Source organism: Athene noctua, chromosome 5 (genome assembly GCF_965140245.1).
Source record: "Athene noctua chromosome 5, bAthNoc1.hap1.1, whole genome shotgun sequence".
Lineage (NCBI taxonomy): Eukaryota > Metazoa > Chordata > Aves > Strigiformes > Strigidae > Athene > Athene noctua.
In genome coordinates this window covers 2,132,107-2,157,445 of record NC_134041.1, presented here as the reverse complement: position 1 = coordinate 2,157,445, position 25,339 = coordinate 2,132,107, and the positions used below count along the sequence as shown (strand labels likewise).

General features: G+C 43.3%; 3 protein-coding genes across 3 annotated transcripts in view; 1 reads left to right on the top strand and 2 right to left on the bottom strand.

Moving 5' to 3' along the window:
- The first annotated feature begins 659 nt into the window (after window positions 1–659).
- DYNLT5 (dynein light chain Tctex-type family member 5) lies at window positions 660–3,001 on the top strand. Its single transcript, XM_074907114.1, is given in 4 exon segments — window positions 660–723; window positions 726–827; window positions 938–1,062; window positions 1,880–3,001. Coding segments are annotated over 4 exon segments (495 nt in total). The 3' UTR covers window positions 2,084–3,001.
- A 69-nt stretch (window positions 3,002–3,070) lies between these two features.
- Window positions 3,071–4,988, bottom strand: INSL5 (insulin like 5). The gene is made up of 2 exons (XM_074908060.1): window positions 4,557–4,988; window positions 3,071–3,309 (listed from the first exon to the last, which is right to left on the bottom strand). The coding sequence occupies exons 1-2, from the start codon at window positions 4,819–4,821 to the stop codon at window positions 3,071–3,073; spliced, it is 504 nt and encodes a 167-aa protein (XP_074764161.1). The 5' UTR covers window positions 4,822–4,988.
- A 2,207-nt stretch (window positions 4,989–7,195) lies between these two features.
- DNAI4 (dynein axonemal intermediate chain 4) overlaps window positions 7,196–25,339 on the bottom strand; it is a 24,830-nt gene continuing 6,686 nt past the window's right edge. The window contains 12 exon segments of the mRNA XM_074906013.1: window positions 7,196–9,023; window positions 9,025–9,196; window positions 9,962–10,188; window positions 10,838–10,936; window positions 11,628–11,749; window positions 11,949–12,106; window positions 13,114–13,265; window positions 14,985–15,071; window positions 16,452–16,699; window positions 17,976–18,167; window positions 18,607–18,702; window positions 18,705–18,764. Coding sequence (XP_074762114.1) covers window positions 8,658–9,023; window positions 9,025–9,196; window positions 9,962–10,188; window positions 10,838–10,936; window positions 11,628–11,749; window positions 11,949–12,106; window positions 13,114–13,265; window positions 14,985–15,071; window positions 16,452–16,699; window positions 17,976–18,167; window positions 18,607–18,702; window positions 18,705–18,764 — 1,979 coding nt within the window. The 3' untranslated portion in view covers window positions 7,196–8,657.

The following is a 25,339-nucleotide window of genomic DNA, read 5'->3' as shown; positions in this document are numbered from 1 at the left end:
GAGTGATTAAAATGTACAGAGAAAATACCCTCACTTTGACAACAGATACATCCTGGCTGAAATGCTCAAAGGCAGCGGATAAGAAAGAACATCTCGGCCGGACAACAGAGATGGGAAACATCCAAGGAGAATAAATTGTTCTCAAAAAACTCGTGATCATAAAAAGGCAAAAGGAGTAGGGGGGCTAACTCCCCAAACGACCACCTGAGACCCCCCGTGCATGTATAATTTTGCAACGCCAGCATGACGCAAATGTAACAGGCAGAAAGGTGGAGATGTCTTGGAAAATGTTATAAATATTCATGTCTTTAAGGTATATAAAGGATAAACTTTTAGCGTATCACGTTTGGCAGAAGGATTCCCCCCCCCCCTCCGTTCATGCAGCGCTGCAATAAAGAGTGCCTGCCTTCTAAAACTTCAAACTAAATCTTAGAGGTTTATTTTGAGACCGACTTTGTGGGGACAGCGTGTGGGGACCTGCGGAGGAAGCCATCGGGACACAGGTGGGGAGACACGAGCCATGGCGACCTGTGGAGGTTGCAGGGACCCTTAGGAGCCGTGAGGATATAAAGGATCTGTGGGGAGGCCACGGGGAGCCATGGAGACTGTGGGGAGATGGAGGCGGGAAGGAAGAGGCGGGGGGGGGGGGGAAGCGGAAAATGGCGGCGACACCCGCTAGGGCTGGGCGGGAACGCGGCGGCCAGCGCCGACCTGCGGCCGCCGGGAGCCGGTACCGCCTCCCGGCGGCCGCAGGTCGGCGCTGGCCGCCGCCCTTAGCAACGGTGCGGGGATGCATGGCGGCACGGCCGGCGGAGACCCGCGCTCAGGTAAGTCTGAGGGAACTTCCGAAGCGCCTTCCTCAGGCTTCAGCGCGGTGGTGGGGTTCCTTCAGGAAAAAAAAACCAAAACGACTTTAAACTCACCTCCTGCCTCACAGGTCCCCCCAAACGCTTCCCGGTGGCGGTGGTGGATGATATCCTGAAGGATGTGTTGGGGAGTTACCTGAGGGAGCAGCACTACGAGGCGGGTCGGTGCAAGGACATGGCGAAGGACATGGCTGAGGTACTGCCGTGCCGGAGGCGCGAGGCGGCCATTTTGTGTGCAGGCCTCGACGGGGTGTCGGGGTGGGGAGGGCCCCAAATATAAATATAAAGTGTAAAACAAATGCTGGAGGAAGCCATCAATATGCGTCAAGAGTTGCTCTGAGGCGTGTGCAGGTTTATACGAGGTTAAGGATGGTGTTTGTTCGAGCAACGGTGGCCAAGCACACGGTTCAGTAAAAACTCCATGCTGTGATTACCCCATCCAGAAATGCCATTAGTAACTTCTAAGCATGTATCAGAACTTTCCAAAACAGGCCAGTTATTAGTGGCTGCATTCCGCGTGGGGATGCATGTACAAGCTCCTCATCAGTTAAACTGCTGAGAAAACACTACCTTGACCCTTTATTCTTTCACCTAATTTGGTCCAGAAGAGCTCAACAGCATTAAAAAAAACCCCATACTGCCTGCTCTCCCTTTCGCCTCTGTAATCATGAGGTAACTGAAAGCACATGGAGGAGAATGTGGTCTTCACACACAGCAGCTCCTTCCTTACCATCTGTGCTGGCATTTCTCTAGTCCAGCAGGATGGTGTGCCTGTTTTTAGCAGAGGGCTGTGTTGGTTCTCTTGTGAAACGACCACAGCGGTGTACAAGCCACCTGTCGGTGGGGCTGGGGGAGTTTGCAGGAGGTGTTTCAAATGCTGCAGTTCAAAGATTGTCATTGCAAGGGCTCAGTACTGCGGTGCTTGCACTTGCCTGTCCCAGAAAGCCAAATCCCTGAGCATCCCCTGTAAAGAGAGCTTGGCACTTGTGTCTAAACGTGGTTTTCTCTTGCAGGTTATTAAAGCTCGGGTAAAAGACCTTATGATACCGAGGTACAAGATTGTTGTGGTGACACATATTGGGCAGCTGAATGAGCAGAGCATGCAGATCGCAAGCAGGTGCCTGTGGGATCCTGCGAGCGATACGTTTTCGTCGTATGTGTTCAAGAACGCTTCGCTCTTTGCTCTGGCAAATGTCTATGCTGTCTATTTTGAATAAGGAGGTAGTTAAGTTTCACAGCAGAAGTGAACCTTCAGCCTAACTCTTCCTGTTCCTGTTGTGGAAAACAGTTGTGAAGGACCAAGGCAACTTTCACCTGTTTTGAAATGTGGTTACCAGAATTTTTTTGGCAGTGAATGTAATAACTGTATTTCCCAGAGCTTTCTGTGGGAAGCAATTCTCTGTGAAATGCCTTTTTGCACCTGATTCTAGCTGCTTTGAGAACTGAGTATCCCTGTAATACTTTTTTCTCCCTGAATCTGCCCTCACTACATGATCCCCAAGTAGAAACCACAGAGGGATTTTGGGAAAGTAAAAAAAAAAAGCATTTTTATCCCTGTAAATGGTGTTTGTGGGCAGTTAGGTTTATGTCAGGCCCCGTGGAGCCATCTCTGTGCACACGCTGTGTTGCAGACGAGTGCTGTGTCGCGTCCAGACACAGTAGCTCGGTGCTGCAATCCCCCTGCCCTGCCTAGGGCATGGAGGGATCCCTCCAAACCTTCCTGCTGGGCCCAGAGTTATCTTGGGTGTGCTCTGTGGCGAGAAGGGTAGAGCTTTGCTCGCCGGGGGCTGGCCTGCCTGCCCCAGAGCCCCGAGAAAAAGTCCTGATCACAGAGAAGGTGGCCCAGAGAAAGTGGTTAGTTCTGCTTGGAGAAGACTAGCTCAGCCCCATAGTGTTTGAAATGGCTTATTTTATTACATTTTATGTGCAAAGCTGAAACTAGAACAGTAGTTAGATGGGAAGAAATAGTTGTGACTAAAAGTTTAACTGCTGTAAACGCTTTGTGGAACCCAGACAACCCAGCCTGAACTGTCGCTGCAGCCGTTCACTGGTTTGCACTGCAACTTTTAACATTCAGATTTTACTCCCTAGTGCACTCCAAAGAATAAAGCTACGATTAAAGAATACAGCTGAAATCGTTGTGGTCATGATTATTTTAATGCATGAAGGCTGTGACATTGAACCTCGTCAGCGTCTGCTGCCTTTTAGCATAGGGAACTGATCTCTCTCTCGCTGCAGCCGATGCTGCAGCAGGATGTGGTAAGCAACTTGGCTACTTCGCGCTTTTTTAGCATAGATGTTTTCCTGGTGCGGTGCAGGTCTTGCTCTGTCTCGGGCTTGATGTTGTGGATTTCTTCCGTGTCAATCTCCAGTCTCTGGTTTGTGTATGTTGAGGAGTCAGCATAACCTTTTTCTTCTGAGAAGGGCATGGGACTTTCACTCTCTGTCACGTAAAAATCAGAAGCTAAAAATTAGAGGTCATGGAATCATGAGTAGTGATACTTAGTTTTACTAGAAAAACAGACCAGCCTACAGCCAGGGAGCTGAAAGTATTATCCTCCACATTTCTGATGTACCAAATCCCCAACTTCCCACCAGGGCAGTATTAAAATGGATATGCAATGCACACATTCTGTGATTAACATGTAAAAATCAGTAATTTATGGATTTATATTGAAGAGTGTTCTTGGGAGGAGTAGTTGTCTTATCAGTCTTACACTGATGTATTTGCTTTGAAGAGTAAAACCATTATTTGGTGTGTAGGTGGTGCTTGACCAGCATGTTAATCTGGAACTGCTTGTGGGTTTCCTGAAATGCAGATATTATGTTAAGGCATCAGATACCCCACATTTTCAGAGTTCCTGGATGTTCCCGCTTAAAACACATGTGAATTTTGAGCATAATTTAAGTACTGCAGTACTACTGGGCACTGACTTGTGGAGTTTACAAAGGTACAGTAGTTCTCTAGCTTAATTTAGCAGCAGGGGTTTCTTCTCCTTTAACGGACTCGGGTAGGGTGTTGCAGGTGGCATGGCTTTTTATGTTTGTTTAAAGCTGCTGCTACAACAGAATTTTCAAAACAGGCAGATGTTACTGCATTGAGAGTGTAGAAAGCCTCTGTTCCTGTCATCTGCCTCATTTATTTTATGTTTTCTAGTTACTTTAAGCTATCAGAGTACAGGTTTTTAGCAGTGCATGTAATGGTTGAATTTTCTGACTCTCTCTAAAAATATAAATATATACAACACCATGTGAAGTTACTTAAATTGCAGAGTGTATATTCAACATATTTTAATTATAATATTCTTAAGTTGTAATAAAGTTTCTGGTTTCTAGTGGGGAAAGCGGTTGAAGATCAAGATTAAAAAAAACTTGCACTGACTGCCGCCAAGCTTGTCTCTGACATTTAAAATGTCACGACACACAGATTTTCAGTGGCAGCCTTGGGCTTCGCTCCTCATTCCTGGGTTGACTTGGGAAACCTTAATCTTAAATGTTTTTTTATGTAGCGCTAAGCTCAGCCGAGCAAGCTGAGGTTGCAGCAGCTCGCTGGCTGCCTCAGAGCAAAGCCCTTTGTGCCAGAGATGTGTGTGTTTGGGGGAGCGGCAGGAGCTGGGGTACAGCCCGCAGGTGAGCGGGTGCTTCCAAATCCCCTCAGAGGTACGCGATAACGCATTAATTAGTACTTACCAAACAGGTGGTGATAATCAGTCAAATGCCTTTTCCACCGGGAGCCGCCGCAGGTGAAGACGACGGCTCTGACAAAGTCCCTCCCGCAGAGCTTCACGGTGTTTCCTTCGCCTCTTCCTTGGCAGGCCGTGGCCAGGAGAGCCAGCGAGGCCAGCGCCAGCACCGCAGCCCTCATTCTGCAGCGGCCCCACGCCCAGGCCGGGTGTTGGCAGGGCAGGAGGGAGCTGTAGAGCCGAGGTGGGGAGTTTGGCTGAAATCCTCTCATTTATACTGAGGGCCCATCCGCTCCGCTGGGTAAGGGCTCGTTCTGAGGATGACTTAATGTTTGCTAAAAACAAGTTAATCGCTTGTTTCCGGTAGTGTTTTAAGTGCTTTGGGATTTTGGTCAGGTATTAAAGACTCCTTAGGACGGTATAACAGCTTTACTATAGGAACACGTGTAGTATAACATGTTTATAGGGTACAGGCTTAGATCAATGCCATTAATGTGTATGTTCTGCAGAAGTGAAAGGGTGTTTATTACATGATTTGCAGATAATGGGTTTTGTCTCTGTGTGCTTCCCACACAGCTGTGCTACCGTAGCCTGTTGCCCAGTTGTGCCCATTGCCACAGTTTAAGCAATGTTGGGACTTTTTCTGTGAGTGATCCCAAACTAAAATGGAGTTAGCTCCTTCCAGTGATGTCGGCAGTTGTTTACTCTTCGTTACCCCCTGCTGCCTTCCCTAGCCAAGCACCCCCTGGTCAAGCTGGCAACTGTGGACACATCAGAGGAACCTGCTGGTCCCATGCCCACGAGAAAACCAGGTACTGAGGCGGGTTTTGTGGCAAGTATCAGCTTCCAAGCCTCCAAACGTCCTACTATGATTCCTGGTGTGCCGAGTAATAGGATGTGGATCCCCCAGCACACAGAGCATTGGAGCTGTAGTAAACTGTACAGAGCAGAGTAGTTGTTTGACAACTCGGGTCCGTAGGTATTCGCCTCACAGCCACTCGATCCAGTGGAGTAGCTCTACTGCCCCTGCACAGCCTGCAGTGAGGCCTGTGGGTATGGCCCTTGTCTGAAAAGGCATGGAAAAGAGAGGGAGAGTCTCTAAACAAGACACAAAAGAGCTCCAGATCGGTGTCCTGGCCATCCTTTTCCTCTTGGTACTACCTGAAAGACAGAAGTGGGTTCCCCAAAGTAGCGTGGAGTGATGTTACTCTGCTCTGGGACCAGTAGATCAGTCAGGAGAAAAGTCCCTTCCTATTGCTTCGGATGTTGTTGGCTACAGTTGCTGTCTATAAAAAGTTCTTGCAATAAAATGCCTTAAGGAGAAAATTTGACAATTATGAGGTCAGAAATTCCATGCTTAAGAACAAAATACATGAGGAACTTTGGAGATCTTTAACTCTTCCTAGCACCACAAGTGTTTTCCAGCACCATAATGTTACAGTTAATTAGTTTACACGATGTGCAGGGTGAATTACGATGTGTTACAGCCTTGACAGAAAGCTCATTTTTTACCAGTGCCATCGGTAAGTAAACAGTCATAACCACCGATGGAAAATATATGGTGTATTTTGTTCAGATTTGTAATAATGATTAACACATGATTCACCCTAATGTGTCTGTCTTTGAAATGCACAAAGATTAATTTTATGTCAAGGGTAAGCTTGCATGTTCACTGTAAAATGTGCCAAACGCAGAAGGAAGTGAATGTTAATGCATCACAAATGATCCTTAACTTCAGTGATGTGTTTAAATGTCGGACATTTATTGTCAGGCTAATGAGAGAGTCTGAATGTTCTGTATCTATAAAACACACGTCTCGCTCCACCGTGCTGTCAGGAGCAGGCAGCTCTTGCCTCTGTCAGTGGGCAGGCAGAGCCAGGCTTTTGTATCGCCGGGCGGCCCTGCTGCACTCCCAGGCAATAGGCCTAAGCCTAGATCGTAGTCTTGACTACTCTTCTGTAGCGATGCCCCATCATCCAGTGAGCAGTCTCTGAGAAGCCTCAGAGACCCCGCTGTGGCTCGCTGGGTGCTTTTTGCTGTTTTTTCTGAAATGGCCCCCAAAAAGACAGCTTAGCCAGCTGAGCACTGCCAGCTTCCAACCGGTGTGGCCTGAGCAAGCGTTCCCAGCAGGTTTCCAGCTGCCAGGGCTGGGCATGGGGAGGTGGTGAGATCCCCAAAAATGCACAGCTGGCTGCTGGAGCTGCAGAAGTCAATCCTTGCTCCGGTACCACGCTGTTAGCTCCTGTGAGGAGCTTTCTGAAAAGTGTCATTGTGGAACAGAGTGAATTGAAACTGCGATTTTACATTATCCTGATTTGCTGGGGGGTTGAAAATGTGGGTCTCGGCTTTTGCCTGGTGTGAGATTGATCTGCAGGTCGCAGGAGCCCTTGGTGCCCCTCAGAGCTTGGCCGTCAGCCCCAGCGGTGGCGGGTGGGATGGCTCTGATCAGAAGGCCGGTCATTTACTGCACGATTCCACAGGGGAGATACAGACTACATCAGGTAAGGACTTTGGCATTTTTGCTCTTTGAGTAACCCAACGAGAAGAGACCTTGGAGGAAAAAAAAACCCAAGGAGAAAAGACTATGGAGACGCTTCTTACTGGTATTACAGGGAAGGCCATGTCTAATGAGGGGGGAGATTTATAGCATTTGAAAGAAGTTTCTAACGAGTATGGTTTCAAAGAGAAACTTTAATGATTGAAAAAGAACAGTTGATGTTAATGCTACCATAAATCTTTTCTTGCTGTTTACCAGCTGAGAAGGGCTATCGTCTAGCTGCTGTTAAAGACCTACAGCAGGACCAATTATGTCCTTTAAGGTATCAACCTGTAGAACAAGAGGAAAAAAAGAGCTGTATGAGAGTGTAATTGCAGTGTAAGACATGCAGTGATCCAAAATCCTTGTTTATGAACTGAGAACGGAACTGCTTGTGCAACGAGCACCCAGAAAGCAGGCGAAGGTGGTTCGGATCACTGTCTTCTTGGGAATTCTGTTAATACTGTGCTTCCCTCTAACAGTGCTCCTTGAAAACAAGCCTCTTTGGATGGCACGTGTAGCGCCACGCTTAGCAGCATTACAAACGTATATCTTGTTTATGAAGGAAATTAATTTTCAAGATGATACACGTATGGTAGCGGTCCAATCGCCCGTGAAGTGATCATTTCCCTTAGCGTTAGTTGTAGCACAGCCCCTGTTGTGCTGAGCCTTGTGCAGACCTAAGCTGAGGAAGACCCTGCTGTTACCAGAAAGGGGAGTGAAGAAGATGGATGGTGCTAATGAGGCTCCATGACTCAGTGGCCACTTATGCCACGTGCCCAAAATCTGTGAAATTGAGCACTGATATTTTCAGTCCTGTTCTGGCGACATACCCAGAAAATTCTCCCTGTACTCTTATTAACAGAAGAACTCTGCTCAGAGGACTTGGGCTGCTTCGTGGCGATTTGTAGGAAAAAATTTATTTTATTTTAATTTTATTTTCTAAATTTAGCAACAGTGGCCTCACATAGTTTTTAAAGGAAATATCTTTGATGGCTTACAGCACTTAGTAAACAAGGCTGGTAATTACCAGCATTTTAAAATGTGCTAAAAATTGTGAGTTATTAGTGCTTAATACCCTAAGAATGAAGCTTAGATCAACATCAGCATTTTTGTTCTCCAACCTTTAGTGATTCGCACCATGTAACTCCGAAGGGGTTTTACGAAGTACCAGGCCCGCTTTACAAATTGGGAAGCCAAGTCCCATAAAGCCAAAGCTACTCGCTCAGAGCTGGAAGGACAGAGGGAGCAGCGCAGTTTGGGGCCACAGGCCACTGGCAGGTAGATCCTGGAGATACCCAGGGTAGTGTCAGGATTTTGGACCCGGCAGGAGCTTTGGTGTAAATTAGCCCAGATTTATGCAGAAACGGGATGCCCGGTTGGCAGCTTGTACACTGCAGCTGAGAGAGAATCTGTGCAATGGTAGGATTGGAACAGAACCTAGTCCTGAGGCAAGTCAAATCCTCGCCTGTCAGCTAGGACGGAACAGCCCGCAGTGGGGTAAGCAGTGGGTGCTCGGGGCCGAAGGCAGTGCAGAGCCGGAGGGCTAGCGGGTTTGCTGCCACGGCGAGGCTATCTTGGAGGTGGCCAGGAGAGGGCAGGTCGTGCCTGCCTTCTCAGCAGGTGAGGGCGTCCTGCTGTGTGTGTCCCCGCGTTTGGAGGAAGCACCACTTTCCTGCCCTTGCCCCAGTGCCTCTCCCAAACCCATCTGTGGCCAACCTCTGGATTTGCGATCCAGTGAAACCTGAAGTTTGACACTGACTTACCTGTTCCTCAAGTTTCTAGGGGTATGGCATGAAGGAGACCAGGAACCACCTCAGCTTTCAGCCAGGTTATGGAATCATGTCTGATTGCACCTATTTTGGTATTTATTAGCAGAAACCCCTTTCTGAGGAACGAAGTGGCAGCCAAGCATGCGGGCCTCTGAGGAGCACCACCTTCTCCCAGTGAGTCGTACCTTATCGCTGGGGGGAGCAGGCAGGTTGTGCAGCTCAAACACACTGACTTCCCCTTGAGTGTCTCCTGCCAGGAGGCAGTCGGTGGTCTTGGCAAAGAGGACAGATGTGAATTTTGCTCCTGGCTTGGCCAAGCAAGAGGTGACGGGGTTCAAGCTGCAGTCCAGCAGAGGCAAGAATTAAGAGGTAAGATTGCATTTGCCCGAGGGTACTATCCTGTGAAGTCTAGCAGTAAAGCAGGCCTGAAAATGTTGCATGTTTTACTTGTTATGTTCTAGATTAATTCAAAAACTAAGAAATGAAGCAGTGTTTTGTTTGGTCTCTTCCAGGACAAAAATCCCAGCTGCTATTAATGACAATATCCCGGTTGCCTAAAATCTGTCCTGTTGCCTAATATGGGGGTGGTGGTGAATATTAAATGAATAATTTGCTTTTTGGTCCTGCAAGATTTGGTGGGCCTCCTACTCCACTGCAGGCTTTATGATGTCATTAATACTAAATAGTACAGGCCAACAGTACAAGGCCAGGGATTAAGTAAGCTGCGCATAAAGTGTGCACCACTGGGAAAACATGGTAGGAGAACTTCTGATCATCTTATCCCTACAAAAGGTCCAAAGTATTATAGCTCAGTTTTGTTATTTTTCCTTTTACCTATGGCAGTGGTAGAACCTGTGATTTCAGAAAAAAGGCAGTTTCACCCTTTATCAGTTCCATGAAGCATCCAGCTCCTTGTTTTATAATCACAATTCTCTGGTAACTACCATCTGCTTTTAGAAAAAGTATTTCAAAATACAACACTGGCAATAACTAAGCAAGCAAATGGCATGGAGCTGTCATGATCTGGTAACAATACTCATTAGGCAATAACGTGTAGTCTTTGTGCCATTAAGTTTCAGATCTTTGAGAAAAGTAATTACTTACATGCTGACACTAAGATCCCAAATTTCTACTCTGCTTTCATTCACTGCTGCAAATACGAAGGCTGATTTTGGAGACCACATAATGTCATGAACAAAAGCAGGGATGGAAGTGAAAGTTAACACAGGCGTTTGGGAATCCTGGTGCCATAAAATAATGCTCCAGTCTGCAGAGCAGCTTAGGAACGTGTCGGTGCTGAAGGGATTCCAAGCGACTTTGTACACTGGACCCTTGGTGTTTGGGGAGAAAAAAGAAGTTTGTGTTAGTCCAGAGAGCTACAGACTCACAGGATGGTTTTTAAAAGCGACCTTTCATCAAAATCCCTGACCATCCTCTGCCCTTAATAGCAAAACCAGTGTTGTGTTATGTGTACCTGTAGGAAATTAGGATGCAGCAGATGTGATAAGACAGGGAAGATCTTAGGAATAAAAAGCATTTGGCTGATTCTGTCCCTTCACCGGCTGTTATGAGAAGCCGATGCTGAAAGGGCAGCTTCTTGGGTGATGCAGAGACTTTCAAAGAAAGAGGTGCTGTCAAAGTTCTGCAGTCTTTCAGTAAGACTGTTTAACTCTGCTTTGCAGGACAACCAGATTACTGATTGTTTCCTTAAAGTAAAGCCAGAGCTAAAGCTTTAAAAGAGTTTATAGTACAAACTTTAATAAATTACATTTTAAAAATCCCCACTTTATAGTGTAGAAAATAATCCTGTACAACTGTGACGCTTTATGCTATGGGAAATTATTCCTAATATAAGAAAATAAATTTATGTTTCTTCTGTTGCAGATGTTTTGCTTAGTAAATATAAGCAAAGAAACGATTACATTTGTGACCTTAATTGAACAGTTTCTGCTGTCGTTACTTTTTCTGTGTATCACTCACCTTATGGCCTCTGTACGTCTCTAGAAACTGCTCACTGCATGAACAGGAACACTTGTGGATATGACCCTCTTCTGTTCCAGCAAGATAAAAATTAGCATCCTGAAAGAAAGGTAAAAGAAGCCTATGTTAGATTAATCTATTTATTACTGCTCCAAAAATCTGTAAAGGACTGGAGGAGTTTGGCAGTGACAGTCCTCTGAAGAACAGAGGTGGATTGCCAGGATGTTGTGCGCTGGGCTGCCCGCACGTGTGCTGCCGAGGTGTTGGGGGGTACGGAGAGCAGTGCCAAACGTCCTGATGTTCTCCATCTATGCAGAACAGATGCTGTGATTTTTGACTGCTGAAAATCCCAGACTTTCTGCGACTCACATTGGCAAACGCATGAATTCTTCAGGTGCTCTGTGGACTAAATATTCAGCTGGATAAAGGGGGGAAGTGTGGCCATCTAAGTCCTAGACTCGGGGGATGTTGCACTGTCAAATTCTCACTGATTTGACCAACACGCAGAGGAAAGCTGCCCTAGGATCTGGCCCAAAGCAAACGTGAGTAACACGGCTGAAGTGACAGTGTTGTTCCCAGAGAGGGATTACTTGTTCGGTTTACATATGATCCATTTTGGGTGAAACTGTTATTAGCTAAGAAGGAATTTGTTTCAGAACTAAATATGCTGTAAATACCAGTGCCAAATGCCAGGCTAGTGCATATTAAAGTAGCTCCAACTGAGGATCTCACCCCTGCTGCACAGTTTTCCTGGATAATATGTTAGCCAGGATAGACTTTTGGAGCCTACCTTTGGATGAAAGTCAAAGCACATTCCAGCTGCCTGTTGAGATATCAGAACTTCTTTTTTCCTTTCTTTCCCACCTGGTAATTTTTTCTTCTCACTTTCTGTTCGCTTTATTTTCATCAGATCTGTGCAAATAGCAAAAGTTTTTGTCAAACAGGTCTGTGACAGTGCTATGAATAACTCATGCTGCTTTGGAATTCTCAACAGCTCTTAAATGTTTTGTGTATGATAACTGGTAGAAAGAATGTCACCTGAAATAAAATGTCGCAACTGCAATTTCAGGTATTATCCCTCTGCAGAAAAGCTGCAGGGGAAAATGCTTACCAGTGCAATCTAGTCTTTTCTGTATAAGCCACTCGGTTATCCGGCCATCTGCTGAGATAGAGATTAATGTCTCTTTTTTGCCATCTCCTGTTGCCTCTCTGTCCTGTTCCACCCACCTCAGTTGCCATATAGGACCCGTATGTTTATTTGCGGATTCCCTGGGACAAAAGATGCACATGCTAAATCATACATGAACAAAGACAAGACAGTATATTTGAAAAATAATCAGCCTTCCACTTTGTAAGAAACATCAAGTCTCAATGACAGAAGTGTTTAGCTTTTCTTTAAAAAAGAAATTTGAACATTGGCTGTTTTCTCCAGGAAAATGTTCCTTTTATCAAACATGTCTGATATTTAGTTTCAGGGCACTGTTTATCTGCTGACACACTTTTCATCGATACCTGAATCATGAAATCAATCTGCACCTGCGGAGCTGCCCCTTAGGGCAGATGTCTCCCTGATCACCCCCTCACTCTCCTTTTCTTCTGAATTCCTGCTTATCCCTCACCTATTCGGATGTTCTCTCCATTTTGGGCAAGTGGAATCAGTGAGAAAACACCAAAGCCTAACACTGGTCTCCCTTAAGGATTTATTACCTGGGGCAGGATTGTCCTGGTTAGTACATGGAGTGTAAAATGATACATGGTGGTAACTTGCTGCATTTTCTTAAGAAGTCAGAGCATAGTACTCATTAGTTTCACCTTTCCAACATGAGGCAGTCGCTTTGTATGCACAGTAACAGCACAGAGAGCTTCATAAGGAGCAGTGGTGTTAAAGTATGTAAACATTTACCATAGAAATAAGAATAGAGGGTGATGGCAGTGTCGGAGGGTTTGGCTGTATCAGTGTGAATAGGTGGATGGGAGAAGCCTGGCTGGCTCACTCTGACCCTTCCAGGCATTTATGCACTATCATAAATTTTTGTGTCAGTAGTTTTGCTCCAGAAACTTCTAGTATTTGAGGTTATTGTTGATGTAGGCATTTCCAGTCAAACCTTGGAGGATACTGACAAAAGCCGAAAATGGAAAAAATTGCATGGCATCCTTGGCATTCACAAGCCTTACTTACCAAGACTGTTACTATTCCCTCAGCTGTGGCTATTCTTTAATTTATTTGCTCAGATGTGACCAGGGTGGGAGGAATCATGGGGAAATCACAGCCTTACCTGCTGTCCAAAAGCGCGGCGTCCTTACAGCTCCGTACGTTATAGATTGCGACAGAACCATTGTACATTCCAACTGCTAAAAGATTTGGGCTTGCCGTAGAAAAATCCAAAGCAGTAACACCGTGCTCACACTGGAAAATACGCTCTGGCCACTGACCAGTAGAAAAATACAAAAAATGTTATCAGTTAGTTTCTCAATTTACCCCAGTCTTCTCAGCACTGGATACCAAATTGCCAGGCTCTGCCGGAAAATTGAAGTGTTGATGACCACAGTCGCTACTTCTAGACAGAAATTAGGTGCTATATTCTAAATAGTTCTGTTTATTTCTTTCTGCAACTGATAAAATTAGGAAAAAAATAAAGACTGTGCTGAAATATGACACTGTAAAAGAAGTTAGATGGGCCTACTCCAAACGAAATACCTAAAACCCAAGTTCCCTAAGATTCAGCTGTGTGAGTACAGTGTGAGGGTTTTGATTTGTTTGTTTTCTTTTTAAAACAAACTTGGCATTTTAGAAAATTTATCTGGTTGTTTTCTATCTTGTAATAAGAAAGTAAGTACCTTTCTGATTACAGACACTTAGCTGAAGATAAAATGCAATCTAACATCCTTCGGGTAATTTGTAAACCACGATTTTCATGTGATTTCTCCATGTAACCAAAGAACTGATTCAGCTCTTGTTGTAAGATTGAATCCTTAAGGTCACTGCACCAAGCTCTTGAAATGGGAAACAGTAGAGTGTTAGTTTGCAAAGATCTGCATTTCAGTGTGTGTGCCAGGTCTTACTTCTTGATGTCGGGGACTATGGTGACATCAGGGAATCAGAGTATTTGATTGTTGTTAATGTGATAAATATGCAAAGACTCGACTCTGCATGATTTAAATTAATAATGCAAAGACTCGACGCTGTGTGATTTAGATTAATACACAGTTTTGGCCAAGTGAAGTTTGTAGAACAAATCAAACTGAAGTTGTGTAATTTGACGGCAATCAGATGGGTTTTATTGTGTTACTTTGTAGCTGGGATTTCCAACATTTTTTAAAAAATTGATAGTTTGAAAAGGATTGGTTTTCAAAGGGATATGTAAAGGTGTAAATGTTACATCTACAAAATCTACTGTCTTTTTGACAGTATTATGCGAAGTTAGATTAGATAATTCTATTATATACTTTTTTTTTTCCTTCAGCCTAACAGAATTTCATGGTACAATAGAAAATGGATTGGAAAGGATAATGCTTAAATTTAAAATACATACGTTCTCTGTAATGAGAGTTTGGAATCATTGAACGAAAGTTCTGTAGATTTTGAAAACCAAAAGGTAAATGGCTTTATTTTTACATTTGCTGCGCTCAAGACTTTGCCAGTCTAAAAACCAATTTCTGCACACCTGGATCTACCCAGAGTAATAACAAAACAGATTTCCAGTCTCGGGTAGGTCATCGTAGGGATTGGAAACGGGCTACCAAGATCTGCGTTGCTAAGTTGCCTCGCACAGACTGGTACTACCCAAGAGCTGTAGCCATCTGTTAGTTGTTTGGTGGCCTGTGTGCAGTGAGTTTAGTTCCTGTGAACAGATGTCCACGTTACCAAACCACCAGTACAGTCGGCGCTCAGCATCAACTGAGAGGACGGGCGGGCGCAGAAACTAAACCGCTTCCTACAGGCGCTTCCTTTGGGTCAGGATTTAAGCACGTTGCTAGGTACTGCAGTTGGAATCAATTTTCCAGAAATGTGTGGTTTGGGCTAGCAAATTCAACCTTGCTGGCTAGGTCTTGCTTTTTGAAACAGGAAAGGGGAAATAAATAAAGCAGAAATAGTACAGCAGAAAAAGGCATTGAAGGAAAACAAAATAAACTGGCTGCTCATTACCGTGGGGTTCTTCAGTGACCAACAGCAAGCCAAGCCTTTCTTCTGTTCTTTAAAATTAAATGCTCCATAACCAACAGCTAAAAGATCCTAAAAGATGAACACATATATCTTAGTTTAAGTTGAAGTTCAGTCGTATGTTTTTAAAAGGCAGCTTTCTGCTAACAATTGCTCTCAGAGCAAAGTCTGGAGAAATAACGCTCATGTCATAGGCAAGTAGAGTAACACACAAGAAAAACACAATTTCAGAATTTCTAGAGTGCTGGAAACTGGTTCAAGTAAAAGTGCATTCATAGTCACTATCAGTTGTGTTTGCAATCCCCCCTCCCTGGCCATCATAAAAATAACGTCTCTTTCCAGAGATGAATATACATTGTTCTATAACCACAGTTTAATGTGCAGTATTTAATGGGATAGGTAATAATACTTCCACTTTTCTCTCTCAACATTAGCTGTAAAAGGAGGTTCAGCGACCACATCAAACTCTGAGCTTTTAGCTCTCTGCAGTGAGTCCAGTTAATTCCATTTTGTTTGTTTTCATAAGCAAAAGTAAGAAACAGCAGCAAGACTTCAGTCTTCAACTCCTTTTATTTATTTTTTTTTCCTACACACAACAAGTCGTTTGTGAAACTAACACTTTAAAAGTAGGCATTTGTTTGCCCTATAAGTCTAAGACTGAAGTCTATAAATGCAGCCAACTTTGTAATGTCTGGGGATCTGGTGTACTAACAGTACAAAATGGTCTTTATTTTTTCTCTTTTTTTCCCTTGGGGAATTCTTACTGATTTTATGTCTCATCTTCACCTGCTTTTTACCTTCCTTCCATTCATTATTTTTGTTGTGGCCATAGGAGAACTCTGCTGGAAGAAACTGAGCCTTGCATTACTCTGAAAGTGGAGGTGGCAGAGTCATTCTGACCTCCACCAAAACAGTATTCAATAAACCTGGGCCAGCTGCACAGAAACCTCTGCTGGTTTTTATGCATCTCATCCTTAAAGAGTTTGATGAATGCTGCTTTTTTGGCAGATTACTCTTAGAAACAAGGATGTGGTATCTAAACTATCATGAACCAACTCCATCGATGGTGATAAAGTTTAATAGTAGGAGTTTACATTTCAACTTTCAGTTCTGTAACAGACCAAGTCTGTTATCTTAACATTGTTGTTCAGGTGACTGCCCATGGTAAACTGGACCAATTAAATTAAATTCTGGACCAGTTAAAGCTGTTGTGATACACTTACAGGAAAGGCCTAGTGCAGTTGTCCAAGCTGTAGAATAATGCAGCAATATTTTTATGTGGAAGGACAAAATACAGCGTGGGATGCAAAGGCAACCTACCTGACTGTTGGGGGGAATCCATCACTCTGACATCCCTCCCAACAAAGTACATCAACATCAGGAATTTATTTACACCAACAATTGCTTATACCACTTTGTAAACAGCTGAGAAGCAGCGATTTGTTAACTCACTGGGTTTGCTTTGCTCCAAGCCATACTGCTCACGCTGTGACCATTAGTTAAATCACACATGTATGACCACAGCCATTCCAGTCGGGGAGGTACAATTTCTTCTGGGGTTTCCTTGAGATCTGACAGAACTGATGGCTCAATGAACCCTTCCTTCTGCTCTTCCTTCTTCTTTTCCTTGTCACGCTCCCCGTGTTTAGCGTCTTTCCTGGCTGCTGATGTACCACTAGTGTCTGTTGTAATGCCAGGGTCTAAAATGCACAAATACAGTAGAGTCTGAGTAGTAACATTTCACATATCTAACTCCAGTCGTTCACATCAGAAGAAAAATTTGCCCTTTTGGCAAATACTTTGCATTAAAAAAAAAAGTAGTGAAGATGCGAGGACTTAAGACATCCTAACTTCTAAAACTGTGGCTAAAATATTGATAGGGACATAGAAGGGGGCTGGATCAGGCTGTAGTGTGCCAGTTATGCCCCAGGTGTTTAATGAGTGGATTTAGTTACCCAGCAACAACTTGAGAATTTATGTCTGCCCCCCACCAGGAATGTTTCTACTCTCTCATATTTAAAAATTTGTTTAAACAGGGATTTTTTTCAAGTTAGATGCCAAATTTTAAAGAGCCACATTTGGGCATTGATGCTGCCACACTGTAACTAAGTTACATGATGCTGGAATAAATTGCTCATTGCTTGAGAAAATTAAGCATAGAGCATATTTTTAGACGCCATTTGCTAAGTATTTTTTGTTTACTCACCCCCTTTATTCTACATAATGTGCAAATCATAGATGGATCTCTGATCACTGTTAACAAAACCAGAACACAATAACTGCCATATTGTCAGAACAAAAGTCCTCCAGGCCGGTATCGTGCTCCAGCTACAGCTAGTTCCTGAAGAGTGACAGAATGTAACAGGTTCATTGCCTGAGAAACTGAAATTCTCTATCACACAAAGAGAGAGGTAGGATATGATAAAAGAAGTGTGGATCTGCCTTTTTTTTTCTGAATCCTGTGTTAACTTGGAACTCCTGTAAAAGGTAAAATATTACTTAGTACTTGGGTCCAGGTAATGCCTCTTACAGCCTGCAGTGAACGTGCTTGTGTTAGACACTGAACGTCTATCAGGCTAAAACTTCTGTTCACCATCAGTCTCCTTAGGAAAAAAACCTGTAAAAAAACTGTAAAAGACATTCCAATGCAAAGAATGGCTGGAGAAGTATCAGATTAATCTGTATCTATCTGAACTGTCAGGAAACAAGTTTGACTCATATTTTGAGTAAGTCTCAGTTTGAGGGGATAAAAGGGAGATGAGCCAGCTCAGAACTCATTTATTCAATTCTTCCACCAAGTATGGTGGGGATGGCTGTTACAGTTCACACGGATATCTTCATAAACACTCTCCTGCTTTGTCTGTTTCTTAAACGACTTGTTGTCTGTAAAGACATTCAGTGAGGGACGTAACTTCATGACTTTCAATACCACGCAAAGCCTCATGCTGAAAATGGGGCAGCCAGTAAGAAACAAACCTGTAAGGACAGGAAGCTGCCGATAAGCTGCAAGTTTGGGTTGAAAAATATTCTCCATTAGAATCCTCTCCATGAAAAATAAATCCTGCTGAAAGTTTTCTGAGGTTAATATAGCTTCTGAACGGCATTCTTCCTCTTTGTGGATTCTGGCAAGAACGGCACCTTCCGCAATCACTGTAGAAGTTGTGCTGTCTGACAACAGATAATATGGGAAAAAAGAGTTTTAACGTGGTAAATACTTTGCACATAAAAGTCAGGGGGATTTCTTTTCCCTCCTCCTCCTTCACCTGCAAAAATCATAGAAGAGCTATCATAATCAAAAAATACTCCCACTATTAATTTTTCTTGCTTTGTTTTCCTTTATTGCTCAAATATTCAGTATGATGAGATACTTCTGGAATTTTTCACAGTTAGTGTTTTGCTTCTACTGTCCTAAGTGAGTTAGTACCAGCAAACTTTGTCACTGATTATTTAAGATCATTTTTGACAGCACTGTACAAGATTCTTTAGCAAACTCCCTTTCAAGTGCCCAGACAGGCAGACCAAGCACTTTCTTCACACAACACAGTGATCCGCATGGTTTAGGAGGATGAAAAACATGGAAGAAATGTAAACCTGGAAAAAATGTTACCTCTGTCAGAAGAGACAGACGTAGTCTGATTGTGGTTTTTGGGTGTGTGAGATTTGCTGCTTTTCCCAGTCGTAGCTCTGCTACCTTCTGCTTTTGTGTAGGTTTTATTTCTGACAGGTTAAATGAATCGTACAAGTCCCAAGAAGTGGCCATCAGCCCTAGAAATGAATAACACCCTATTATGCAAGTTTCTTGGTTTGATCCATTATTATAAAGGCCCATGTACAGCTGAGCAGAGGTTTACTTTTTGTACTACACTCTGTTGGGCAGAGGGGCACACAAGGCTGTAGTGACAGCTGCTCTGTGATGGCCGCAGCTGCACCGGGGTCTTCTGGGTGCACGGCTCCCCTTCGGAGGGGCCATCTGCCCCCCCAAACAAGGCTCCACAGCCTCGCCTTTGTGCGCTCGGCTTTTCAAACGTGGTTGGAATGAGCCTTGCTGGTGCTCAAGGCACACAAGAAAGAGGTTTTCAAATCAGATTCATGTCTATTTTCCTTTTATTCTTTTCCACTCATTTTACATACGCTAGCAAACACAAAGGAAAAATGTTTAGAACAGCATTCCCCGTAGTTTTCTTTGGCCTCCTACACAAAAAAAAATGTCCGTAGCGAGGCAAAGCTCAGCACGCACATCTAAAACCTAGATACTCCTCTGTAATTTTCTTAGAGCACTGAGGTTGAACATTTTGTAAAATTGCATCTGTCTTGTGAGACTGCCAAGATTTTCTGCTTTCCCCAAGATTTTAAATCTTGTAACAGAGGTTTTCTTCTTTGCATTGTGGCAACTAGAAATAGAAACCGGTGTCACCGCAAAGTTAAGGGGAAAAAAGGGAAGTGTGTCTTTTCATATTTCAAGAGTGTAGCTGCGTATTAAGTGAAGTTCTACCTCCTGAGAAGCAGCTCTGCTGTCAGAGACACAGCAGCTCTCAGCTACGTCATGACTATTTTATTGCAATGGATACAGCACACCAGTACCAATGTTCAAGTTTTAGGAGGGGCAGAAGAGGCCACTGCAAATCACACTAGTCTGAAATGAAAGTTGAGGAAACATCTTCTCCTGCTTAGAGATGGAGGAAAGAAAAAAACCTTTTCCTCAGTATCTGGCCTGTGTGTGGGGAGTGTTCTGAGGTCCCACGATCCAGCTGTATGCTAGTTTTCCCAAATACATATTTAATAAATAAACTAAATGCAATAATAAACCCAACTGCCAAGGGTACAGTGCAGTAAATGAGAGCCTTTCCTACACGGTACTCAGAAAGTTTACCTTTATCTTCCATGATGATTTTGTCACATTGCACTTCCTTGTTCTTTACGGCTCCGTTAATGGTTTGCATCATTTTTCTACAAAGCGATCATTGCCAGGTCTATTTTTGCAAATGTCAACATAAATCCTATTCCGCTCCCTCGGGGGGAAAAACAAAAGTGTACACTGACTTTCTGAAAAAACCACTTGCATTCAACTTCTCAGTGTTATTTAACCTCAAGTTTGAACAGGAGACCATACTTACTCCATGCCGTTAAATTTACTCTTCAGGGGTTTTTTTGGATTGTTAGATTTTATTTCAGTCTATGTGTCATCTTTCAGCAGCTATTTCTGACCTTAGGATGCTGTTCTAAACCAGAAATGGCCTGTAGGGCAGGAAAAATCCCCTACTCCAATGACCTTTGCACTTTGTGGAACTCAGAGTTCAGCCATACGTAGCTCTCATCACTTGGGAGTGAATCCAAGCGACAAAAATTAAACTAGTACATTTCTGTTTTTGTCCAGCCCTCAGGTTCTGTAGGAATGGACAGCAGGAATTGTGAAATGTTTTCTATGATTTGGTTTCACTGTTCTAACAGCAGACCTAGATATGTTCTGTGCTCAGGAAGCATTCCTCTTCCCATACAGTTGGCAATATGTGCTGCGTACACCAGCTAAGTCTCATTCAGAGGATGCTCTTCCTCTTCCTTCTCCCCAAAAATCACAGCAGTGTGATTCACAGACGGGGGGGGGCTGGAGTCGTACCGTGAACTTTATGTGTATACTAGCAGGAAAACTCCTTAACTAAGTTGTCTGACTTGCCAACCGCACTATGCTGCATCTCAGGCTTTGGGGCTTACGTCTCCAAAAGCTGTGTGACAAGTGTCTCAGTCTGACATTCATCAAGGAGAGAACTTTGCTGCACTCTGTCCCACTCAGCTCCTGGAGAAAGCCAAAAAACTGGGTGTTCTGGGTTAACTCCCTACCAAAGTTCATGGTAGTCCAGGGAGGAGAATCTGAACTGGAAACACTAGATGCCACTGAGGGGAGATGCAGTATTTTAACAGGCAAGGTCACTTGCGGTGGGGTGAGGTTTTCTGCTAGCTAGAAGCACTGTGAAGAGCTTCAGAGGAAGCCAAGGCCTGCCTAGTGTGCTTATATCTCTGTCATTAATAATGATTAGCTGTAAAGAAGCTACACGCAAGAGTCAGTGCAGAGGTTTGCAATTTCTTAGTGTTTCCATTAAAATTAAATTGTGTAATTCATGTATACCACACTTCATCTTTTCTTTCCCCCATCCTCTGTGTGTTCTCTTGTCACCATCCCCTGCTCTTGCTAATCTTTCTTAATGGATCAGTGAAAGAGGGGGTGAGTTTGATCAACAGATGGGGGTTGTAAGGAATTCAGGCTGTCTTGTCAAAAAGAGAGGACTCAAGCCCAATACAGCTTTAAACAAAGGTGAAATGACCAACTGTAGCAGTCAGAACGCTGAACCTGCACATGAGCAGCCTGCTCAGGACTTTGTAATCAGCAGAAACTGGGTGTGCTGAGCATACTACAGGCACGTACGCAACAACCAGCATACATACTGAACTCTTCCAGCATCTTCTGATTCCACGGACACCACAGCAGGTGGCACAGCCAATATCCAGATAGTTTCCGTCTCTGTGAGGTAAATATCGATTCTCTTCCTAAGTCTTCTCTTGTCAGTTCTTCTTTTATTTCTTTTCGCCTCACCTGCACGTCTGAAAAATTAGATGGGGTTAACAAGCGAAACCTTTTCTGCTCTAAATTTAAAAGCAGTCAAATCAAAAGTAATTTATATCTAAAAGCCAAAACTTGTGAGGCACTGGGTCGCTTTGAAGCGTGGGGCATCTCGCAGGCACGTGCTGCGGTGTCTCACAAATCACAGTGCTCCAAAGACCAGTTTAAATCTATAATTATACAGCGTATGTTCTTTACCAGATAAGCTAACAGTTGTGTCTTGTCGAGAGCCAGGTTCTACTATTTCGTCTAGTATGGACTCCGTTGTTGATGCGTTTGATACAGAAGTACTGCTGCTTCCATACATCCTTCAGTAACAAAGAAATAAGCAGAAAATAGTGTGTGAGAGTCCAGATGTCAGTCAGCAAAGCACTACAAAAATAGCAGCGCTGTTATCAGGATCAGCCACAGAAGACTGGAAGAGCACATACAGGGGATGCTCGCGTCGTGAAAGAACTCACAGAAGGCTTAGGAAGGAAAATAATGAAATGGTTTAAAAAAGATTTAAAGAGGAAGAATTCCTCTGACAGCATATCCTGAGGCATTAAATAGCTGATGGAAAAGAAGCTGTTGAGCTTTCAGATTTTCTTAGCATATAATAAGGGGAGGCGTTGGTTACCTACTGTGCGATAACACATACCCAGAGACAGGCTGCTCTCAACCAGATCCTTTGGTGCTTTGCATGCGCTGAAATGTCTTTGAAAACGCACAAGAAACTCGGTTGAAGGATTAGCTTGTTAACAAAAAATAGGTAATGTTCATAGAGGGGATAGCTGTGGTAACTAGAAGTAAAAAACTTAGGTACTGTTGGGAGGTTTGCAAGCAGATTTTTCGCTTCCTCAAAAGCTAAGTGTGAACAATTAGACAAAAGGCATGGGAAAAAGACAATTTTTAAGGTTCGTATTTAAAACTAATTGATTTCATTTTGTCTTTTAAACGAAGAGGGCTTGTTTCCAGAAAGGATGTGTTTATTTTTCAGGTGATACTTTGTATTTTTTAGGCATTTTTTTGTGTATATTTGCTCCTGGTTAATATCCCTACCTCTGAGATGATCCTTTTTAATAGCCAGCCTAGGAAACATGACAGAAAGCTAGTTTCTTAAAGAGCAATCTATTCTCCTCAGAAATCACAACGGCATTAACTTTGCCAGCAAAAACGGTAAATAATGCTTTTCTTTAACTCGCATTTTTTGCCAGTGCTGACTTTACTAGTCCCCTTGACTAAACAAATAGCATCTCCTCTCCATACAATTTGGATGTGTACACACCACCGGATAAAGCAATGTGGTTCATTATTTTTCATTTGAAACACAATAGTTATTTACTTTCTTTTCCATGACTTAATTGAATTTGTCAGCCTGAACATAAAATGGCTCGAGTTCATTGACTTTGTTTATTCCCTCTGTACTGAAGGTTTGTAAATGAAAGCCAGTAAGTTGTGAAAGATGTAATTCAGCAATTTTAACTCAGAAGCTTTTGTAGAAGAACATTTTGTGAAATGGATGCACATATGCACACAGAGGTAACTTGCTTAAATTAGTTTAAAGAGAGGATTCTTACTATGTTAACAATATTTTGATATTTGAACTGAAAGAGTCAAGTTTTTAAAGAGGGTTGTCTGTATTGAATAAATATCATTAAAACTGACAAAATACTTTAAAAGAAACATGGAACTCTCTGCTGAAACCAATCCTTTTGTTTCCAGAGCATTTTTCCATACCCTCAACTAAGCAGGTACTGATAGATTCCAGTTTTTGAAAAAAAAAAAAACATGCTTGGGGAAGGCAGAGAGCATCTGAAATAGCTAAAGGGAGTATCTTACCGAGGTGCAGATGCCCCTTCGCCGCTGTACAGCCTTGCTCAGACAACCAGAACACAACTCCTCTACCTTTAAGGCAGCGTAGTGTCACACAGGTGTGTTCCATCATAACTTTTATGCAGGCCCAACCATTACAAAACCTGCCGTTTGGGTGTCTGCCTTGCTGAGCTGTGAGGTATTCGTCACCATCCCTAAAAAATGGGCCATTCTGGTATGTTTTATTAAAAAAAATGTGGTTTAGGAAGGAGAATTGGAATAAAATGGGAAATTACCACAGAAGTGCGCGTTGCAGTCTGCTTTCACCTGTATGTATTGGCATGGCACAGTCATGAGCACTGACAAATTCCATTCATTCTATTTGTTACCATTCCTCAAAATTTAAAGGAAATTTATTTCCTTTTCTTGTATTTTGGCAACACAGTATCATTTATTAACCCTGCACAGTTATTCCAGCTCCCAACCTCTGAAGAGCCAGATGTGTGGCCGTTGCAGGGTAGGAACTCCGTGAGAGTGTTTAAGAGACAGCGTATTGACTCACCTTGAGAGCAAACCTAAACCAGCATTCACTCCTGATGTCTGATGCGTGGAAAAAGAGAGAGAAAACCAGATCCTGTGGCCCCCGAAGTAAGAGCTTGATGCCAAGAGTTTGCCCTGCCTGGGTACAGCTGCAGTGGGATCTGAATGGAAGAGCGGACGGGGCGTCACGTCCTTTCCCTCATTGTCAAAAACCTGAAGAAATATTTAAATTATGGTAATAGTTTTACTGTGTTCCCAAAACAAGCGACGGTGATGACACTTGAAACGTTTTATCTCATCTGGAACAAAAAGAAGACTCTGATCCAGGCAGGAATGTGGCAGAACAGATAAATATAACCCCTCTCTGCAGATGATGCCTAATATACCCCAGGAGAGGGGTGAGGGGGGTTGCATTCCCACCTTCCCTTCGGGGCTCAGCCCTGAGAGCACTGTCACCTTTGCCTGGGATTTCTCTGGAACTGTCTGTGTAGGAATGGCTACAAAATACCTGCAAAAACTGTGTTTGTCTCACTGTCAGAGCCACTTCTCCTTCATGGTCAACCCTGTTGTCTTTTCTGGCTTTTTCACTCTATAATCAGACTGTGCTTCCAAGTAGATAACAAACTCTTCTGGTTATATTTTACTTCCATTAAAACTTGACAGCTATGCATCATGTGATTGCAGTACCTCACAGTATGGAGAAGACTGAGTAGCTTGCTACTGCCCTGGCAGTGCTGAAGACCTAGAGAATAGAGTAAAACAGGAATTTGAAGGCACTGTACATCTTCTGCCTGAAAAACAGCTTCACAAGTGGAGAATGCAGCTTTCCAGTATTAAAAAATGTGGGCTCACCACCTTGTAACACTGAACGCATATATATAAACAAGTCATTAAAAGGCGTTATCTAGAGAATGACATCACATTAACTATACCCTACTCCCACTGAATTGATGAGGATTATAAATTAATCATCACTGCAAAGTATTTCTGCATTTATCACATTACCCAAATGGCCAGTTGTTACTGAAAATATGTTTATTTTGTTTGACTGAACATGTACACATTTTTCTCCTATCAAGACGCTCATCTGGTGAGTAATTAAAATTAACAGCCAATTATCGAATTATTATTGGGGACACCACAACTAGACCTTTGTAATGGCTTTAATGAAAGCAACAGCTGCTTTATCAGTATGGAGCCAGGTCCATGTCACATAGAGATTATTGCAATGCAGCTAGAAGCAAGTGTGATGCAGTATCCCAGTCAAGCTCCAAAAATGTAAAAAGTTACAATTGACTAAAATAAAGTGACTCTAAATAATCACCTAGTAAATAACTGTAGGTCCCAGTGCAACCTGCACTGCAATATACCAGATTTCGCATATCCAGACTTC

What these genes read in the sequence shown, in the direction of transcription:
- INSL5 (XM_074908060.1), bottom strand. Translation starts at nt 4,821, where the DNA reads ATGAGAGGATTTCAGCCAAACTCCCCACCTCGGCTCTACAGCTCCCTC. An exon ending in TGATTATCACCACCTGTTTG is followed by an intron (nt 3,310 to 4,556) that starts GTAAGTACTAAT and finishes TTTACGTGACAG; the next exon opens with AGAGTGAAAGTCCCATGCCC.